Source organism: Rhopalosiphum maidis, chromosome 2 (genome assembly GCF_003676215.2).
Source record: "Rhopalosiphum maidis isolate BTI-1 chromosome 2, ASM367621v3, whole genome shotgun sequence".
NCBI classification, from domain to species: domain Eukaryota; kingdom Metazoa; phylum Arthropoda; class Insecta; order Hemiptera; family Aphididae; genus Rhopalosiphum; species Rhopalosiphum maidis.
The window spans coordinates 47,835,772-47,843,395 of NC_040878.1; the positions used below are offsets into that span (position 1 = coordinate 47,835,772).

General features: G+C 28.0%; 1 protein-coding gene across 1 annotated transcript; it reads right to left on the reverse strand.

The window, feature by feature from the left end:
- Positions 1-581: 581 nt before the first annotated feature.
- Positions 582-6,225, reverse strand: LOC113552494. The gene is made up of 10 exons (XM_026955366.1): positions 6,130-6,225; positions 4,319-4,643; positions 4,054-4,184; positions 3,884-4,000; positions 2,674-2,766; positions 2,462-2,598; positions 2,307-2,404; positions 1,546-1,654; positions 736-772; positions 582-661 (listed from the first exon to the last, which is right to left on the reverse strand). Exons 2-10 carry the CDS (start codon positions 4,570-4,572, stop codon positions 582-584), a joined length of 1,056 nt encoding a protein of 351 aa, XP_026811167.1. The 5' UTR covers positions 4,573-4,643; positions 6,130-6,225.
- Between the last annotated feature and the right edge of the window lie 1,399 nt (positions 6,226-7,624).

Sequence of the window (7,624 nt, forward strand, 5' to 3'; positions counted from 1 at the left end):
GTAGATGATAGTTTTGTATTAATTTGCGCCTATATATCGATTATATTTATTGTAGCTATAGCAATTAGCTAACAATTAGTATTCAAATTATTATAATTATATCTTTAAAAGTCTTTTAAAATAATAAAACAATGAGTTAACTTTACAAACTTATTTTAGAATTAAAATGGGAGTATAAGAAGTTTATAAAAATGCTTTTATTTCGTTTTTATAATTTTAATAATTGGAATATCATTTTGAGTCGTTTTGCTTAAATATTAAGCTTGATAGATCTACATATAATTTAAAAACTTATAATAATAGATCTAAAAAATATGTCGATGGTTAATCCACAAGCTTGTTACTTCAATATTGTAGTTAATATTAGATTCAATTAATTAATTACAAAACAAATTTAAGTCATTGTTTTAAGTTTTAACAGATGCTATTTTTTGCTTTTTGCGTTCAATATTTCATATAGTTGTATATTACTTAAATATTTACTTTTATTCGCCGTGACTAGGTATATTATGATTTCTATGAAAAAAATCGTTGGTAAATTGTTCCTTATTCGGTAATTTATAAATAAGTTATTTCTCCTTTCAATCATACATAACATCAGCACTTTCAGTGTACAAATTATTAAATTCATTTGCATGAAATTTGAAATTTTTGCAGTTATCTGGAATAAGAAGACCATTGAATTCCAAAAATTATTAATTTAAAATATTTTTTAAGTAAACATTTTTTTTTTACTTATTTCAGTTTTATTATCTAGCTGCATTGTTTCTTGCTGAAAATTGAAAAAAATATGGTTATATTTTACTATGATATTTAGTGTAATAAATTATTTTACTAATACTCTATACTCTATAGTGACTGATCATTTCATAATAAATAAATAAATCAAATTAAGATTGTTTATTGTTTCGATCAAATTCAAAATATATGTCCATATAATGTATTATAATATATAATGACATAACTACATTATAACCAATAAAAAGTTTGGAATACAATTATTTGATTGATATATTTAGTAAAAATTGTAATATATTTATTTTAACGAATCAATTTCATGAGGTAAATTGGTAAATTATTTTCTAAGATTTTACAAATCTCCGAAGAATAACTTATAAATGTGCCTATAGCAGGTACATCTTTATTCTTTTATTGTTGTGAAAAATAAAATATAGGCAGGTATTATAGTTATTAAAATACATTTTTTATTCTCGTTATAATATTAAATACCATATTTACTTTCAATATTGGATTTAAAAATAAAATAGTTTAAACATTTTATATAGACTAGTAGAATACTACAATTAAATCAAAATCTAGATAACTTTACAAATTAAACTACACAAATAATGAAGTAGTACAATTATCAAAAAAAAATATAATATTATTTATGTTCATTATGAATATTTAAAAATAATCACATCAAAAATAAACAAAATTTAAAAATGATTTCAATATAATAGTCACTATAGCGTATTATAGGTACACCTGATATAATCAGGCTTGTTCATTTTGCTTATACTTTAAAAATTTGATTACGATTACTATTTTTAAACGTCTGTCAATTTTCTTGTCAATGTAGTTTCTTGCTTTTTTATACTCTGTTACAGAAGCCAATGTAAGACTTAAATGCAATGGTTTACGTTCGGTATTCCTGTAGGTGACAGCCTCATTAAACACTAGTAAAGGGTTTGTTAAAAATAGAGTGAAGTCTCGGGGAACTTTTCTGTCAAGTTACTCAACGTGATTCCTGTCATTGATTGAAATGACATAAGTACAAAAGACTACATTAAATATAAATAATATTTGTTCATGGTATCAGTTTCACTAACTAATTATAAATTTACTTTGGTGTTGTAAATATTAATTTATTTTCATCGTCAGGTATACGCGAAAATGCAATGGAATTCTTTATAAAACTAATACAAAACAAATTGGTAATATTTTAAAAACATCGGAATATTAAATTATTCATATTTTTGGCTCTTGATCATAAATAACCTAACTACTATTTGCATACCACTAAAGTAAAAGAAATGAAATCTTCTATGAAAAACAAAGTCAAAATAAAATAAGACAATATTATTAATATTTAACAAAAGTCAAAGTAAATCATGGATATCAAATGGATTGTATGTTTGAAAATATAAATATCTTATTATTTATTGTAACTATAGTTATCTTAATATTAATACATGATTATAAAATGGTTATGCATAGTTCAATAACTAAAATTTATCACATTTAAAATGTTGATTAATCAATAATAAAAATAAAAAATGCATCATTTGGTAATATTTATTTACCTGTTAGTTGACGTTGTGATTTCGTTAATTTCTTTACAACGATTGCTTAATAATTCCTCGCTAGAAGGAATATCATGCCTAGCCGGTAGCATTTGGACCTGAGTAAAATATAAGTGCTCTTAATACTCAATTTTTTCCAATTTCCCTATACGTACCAAGTCGCTGTCGAGTTCAGTGGTTCTACAATTCGTTCGGTATTTCTGGTCGAATAAATCCAATTTGTTTTTCCATTCGTTTGTGCGTTCAATATAATCCCGATATACCACATCAGTAATCTTGGACTTATTTTTGTCTGATGGGAGAAGATTGTGTGTATTACTAAGTAACAAGACATGTTGGAGACTATTAACTATAATATCATACTTACCAAAATTAGATTTTGATAGTATTTTTTCGGAACCTGATAATCTGTCTGTCAATAACAAGTCGTCTTGTACTATGGAAATTGAATTTTGTATTTCTAAACCATTTAACGCCGTTTAAAAATTAATACAATTAAGTTGATATAACATAATATATGTAATAAATATAATGATTTTACTAGTTATATTATCCTAGGCTATTCAAATATTAATGGGTGAGAGTGACCAAAACTATTACTGTTTTATTTTATTTAACGTCTAATATTTAACATAATTATTCTATACAATGCAATTATATTTAAAGGCAAGTACCTACTATAAATATATTTTTTTATAAGTTAGTATTGTATATAATAAAATGTGTGAAATCTATTAGGTTCTATTGAGATGATGTAGTGCTAACGCATTTCCTTCTCAAGTTCATTATTTACAAATTTACAATACTAAAAAAAAAAAAAAAAATGTTAGGTTAAATTGAGTTAAAATATACAGCACAGCATAAACTTCTTACATGATAAACACCTCTAAACGAAAGTTATTAGTTACTATACCAAAAACAATGTATACAACGTAAACGAGTGTAAAAACAATGTTTAGTCCTATACACTGCTATGTTTTTGGCATACGAAAAAGATTAATTTACATAATTTAATAATTATTTTCTTCGAATAATTGTATAATTGCATCTAAAATAATATACTATTATTGTCAACAAATCAGTTTAAAATACAACTAAAACATTTTTTATAAGCGTACATAGACGCAGTGACGGAATTATTCGCCTTGCTCATTAGTCATTACCATTTAACTTAATTCATTTCACTGCATTTCCAGCAAATATTTCTTGAAGAGTCTATAATTAATGATTTTTAGAAATTCCAAGCACGACTTTATACTTCCTATCAAAGGTTATTCTTTGTATAATATTTTATAATAAATGAAAAATATACACTTTAAGCATTGTACAAGACACAATAGATGACTTTAAGTTTTAACATTGATCAATTCAAAATTATTAATTAATACAACAAACAGGTATTTTGTTTGTTTTACTAATAATTATTAAGATTTTCTAAAATACGTTTTAACGATTTTAAAGGACAACGCAAATTTATTATTAGTGAATATATCGTACAATAATGATTAAAAATCAAGACATTAATAACGTTTCTATAACATGAATAATAAGATTTTTTATACTAAAAAATTCCTTACCAGTATTTTTACCAATCATGTTTTGTAAATTCGGTAAATTACCATATGACCTAATCAAATGATTGATGTGATTGCAAATATCAGTTATAATACCGATTCCACCCAATGACACAAGTCCTAAAAATGTAAATAATAACAGAATATTGTTGTTTTTAATTTGAACAACGGACTGATAAATACTGCTAGTTGGTCGTGTTTTGACAATCCATGAAACCAATTAAAGTCGTCGTTCATTGTTGATTTTAATGCGATCAATTCTAAGGATGTGTTGTCTTTGGCCGGATTATTACCAAAGGACAAACTAAAACATTATGGGAAAAAAATTAACTATTTAAACATAAAGTTATCTATAAAGATACCTACATATATTTTATTATTTAATCGAGTATATTTTACATTTTATATTATTTATTATACATGATAATAAATACTCACTCGCCAATATCGTACGCTGTAAGGTCTCTGGAGTACGTTCTGTCGAAAATTGTTTGCAAAATAAATAAAAACAACGGATCCTTGCAAATGTCCAATATATTTCGAAGGATTTCTCTTTTTACATTCCATGTACTCGTTGCGTACCATTGTTGTAGGTTGCGAAATCGAAACATATCGTTTTCGCTCATAGAATCTAAGTGCACATTATTTGTCTTATCTTGCAGCACCAGCTTGTCGCCATTTTGACTTGTCATAGTTAATTAAAGAATTACTGTTTTCAGTGGAATATCAAAACATATTTCAATTTAAAAGCAACTATAATCCACTAGAATAAAGTACAAAAAATAAGATATAAAAATAGAAGGAAATAACAAAAAATAAAAACAACTACGACGAAGCGCATTTCACATAGAAACTGAATGTTTAATTTATATTAGTCTTGAAATTAATTTATTTACAAAAATATCAGTGAGTACGCACACTGCGTCGTTCAATTACTTTTCGTTTGATGTGATTAATTCTCTTGAGTCTAATAAGCTATTTCGACTTAGTCAAATGGTTCAAGCATAAAAATAGGACTGACAAATTACTTTCATTATACACGTGTATCCTGCACACTTATGTCTAATAACGTTGATTTGTAACTGTACAAAGCAGTGTGGTACACTAATTGACGTGTCCGAAGGCCAAGGCACGAGGGTGATTTTGAGATATTATTTCGAACAAAAAATATAAATCTTAATAACAGTTACTGATCCGAATACCACGATAGGTACTTTTTGAACGTTAATAATAACTCTAATATATCATCATTCAAAAAGTTATCACGTATACCACATACCTATACACATTAAAAAAAGATAAGCTACATGTTAAAAATATTAATGTAGTAAATATTTGATAATGAAAACAAACTATTCTACCTAATCATTCTAAAGAATTTATTATTTTATTTGAAATACAATTTTTAAAATAATCAACCAATAAAGTTTACAACTACTTAGCATAATCCATCATTTAAATCACACGGTGATATTAAAGATTAAAAACCCAAAGTACCAACCTACCTACTTCAATAAAAGTGCAATGCATAATCAGGATACGTATAATAATATGTATTTGATTTTGTTAAAACAAATCTCTCTGTACGTTAAACGATATTATTACATCTGCTTTATACCTAAATATGACCGGAAACGTTTAAACTGATGTGTCACTTAAGATGCAAAGCTATGTAATTTAGATGAACAGACTGCTGTGTAAAGTGTTTTTTTTTTTTTTTTACAAGTGTATTTTATATCATAAAATTCTACATTCTTTATTTGTGACAGAGTTATACATATAATTGCAAGCAGATGACTGTCGTTGTTATAAATTTTAATATTATTGATACGTTAATTTAATTTAATTTTAATCATTATTATGCGTATACATATAATTTTGATAATATTAATATTAAAGAGATTACCAAGTTTCTAAAAAAAAAAAAAAATAATATTTTACAAGGACTAAACATCAAGACATATTCAAGGAAAAAAAATAGCTTTAAAAAGGTACCTATAATTACATCATCTTTATTAAGTTTTAAATCGATTATAAAAGTGAAATAAAGGTCTTGCAAAAATGTTCTTTGTGCTATTATTTTTCCGTAAAAGCGACGTTATTAAAGCGAGCATGATAAGTTTGTCTTGTAATTCGTATTTTTGATATACGAAAAGCAAAAACAAAATTTATTTCATTGTTACTTTTGTCTTTGCGGATAAAACGAAAAAAAATAATACAAATGAAACATAAATAATATAATAACTTACCACAGCAATAACGTCGTGTTACTCGAAATTTGTAGGACGATAAATTATTTAAGATATAATCAAAATACGTTTGTAATATCTTTTTTAATAACAAATGAATCAAAAACAAAATATTTATTATACATTATCTTATAAGTATAAACTTATCTCAACGGTTTAAATAACTTTTTTTCCTGGAGACTTACTTCTCGGCGAGTTCATGGGACGAACTCTCCATGATCACATTAACGACCGTATGTCTCACTAAGATCCACGTCATCTCGAATAACACGACCTAAACCGACACAACAACAACGACGACAACCAAAACCGTCTCAGCACCTGAGCGCTTGCCATTTGGATAGATGAAGCATAATATTATGCATCCGGCATGGTATTGACTTGCAAATGCCGCAAAGTCACCGTGACTGGCGAGTGGGTTGTTAACGGTTTCCTATTAGGTAAACCCTGTATAGAGGTGGTAAACACGTCGAGAAACTTATGGCGATAATCGAATAATGCGGTGGCACTCAAAACGGAACGTTCGCCGGCGATTAAGACCCATATAATCTTGAATAGCGCCCTCCCCTCCCCCCGTACCACCCATAATTCTCATATCCACCGCAAAAGCACACACACGACCCGCATCGCCCTCGGAGTTTCCTAGCGTCACTTTATTATTAAACGCCGTTCGAGACGAACGCAAAACTTTTCCAGAGTATGTGTCAATTTACAGCGCACTGGCAGCATCGCCGCCACCGCATCCACCGCATCCACCGCCGCCACGCATTTCCGCGCGGTAAACAATAATACATATGTTTTCGTCAGTGACGGGACCCATTAGGCTAATGGAACCTCGTCGTCGTCGTCATCGTAGTCGTGTACCTTTTTCGTTTAATATTACTCGGGTGTATTTTTAAACGGTTTACTCTGCCACCGCTGCGTTAAGTGCAAAGTTTCTGGGAGACGCGACGCTCCCCATCACGTTGTAATATATTATATAGGTACCTATATATTATATTATTACGGCTGAGTGGAGTGACGCGACAAACGCGCGTGTGCGTAGTTGGAAAAAGAAACAAATCGTATCATTTTCATCTGCTTTCGATGTCCGATCGTCGACGCGTACACCGCGCATATAATAGTATAACGTGTGCGTATGTGTTCGTCGCACGGCGCGGCGAGCCAAAGAAAAGGAACACCGCGGAGAATGCAATAATTTAAAAATATTTATACCTACTCGATAATTTAAATATTTTGATTGAAATTATCGAATTATTATTCTATTACAGTCGTGTGTACGGTAATTTATCGAAAAAACATCGAATGAATAATGCAATGTTAAATTGTTGTCTAACTTGTTTAGAATCTAAATTTTGTTTAAAAAACAAATTATGATCGAAATATGCAAATCGCTAGAATAACGTACTCGGTTTAATTTAAAAACGCATAAACTATATTATTACGTATACACTAGGTGAAACGACGAAACAAATATTACTCAAAACCTTTTATT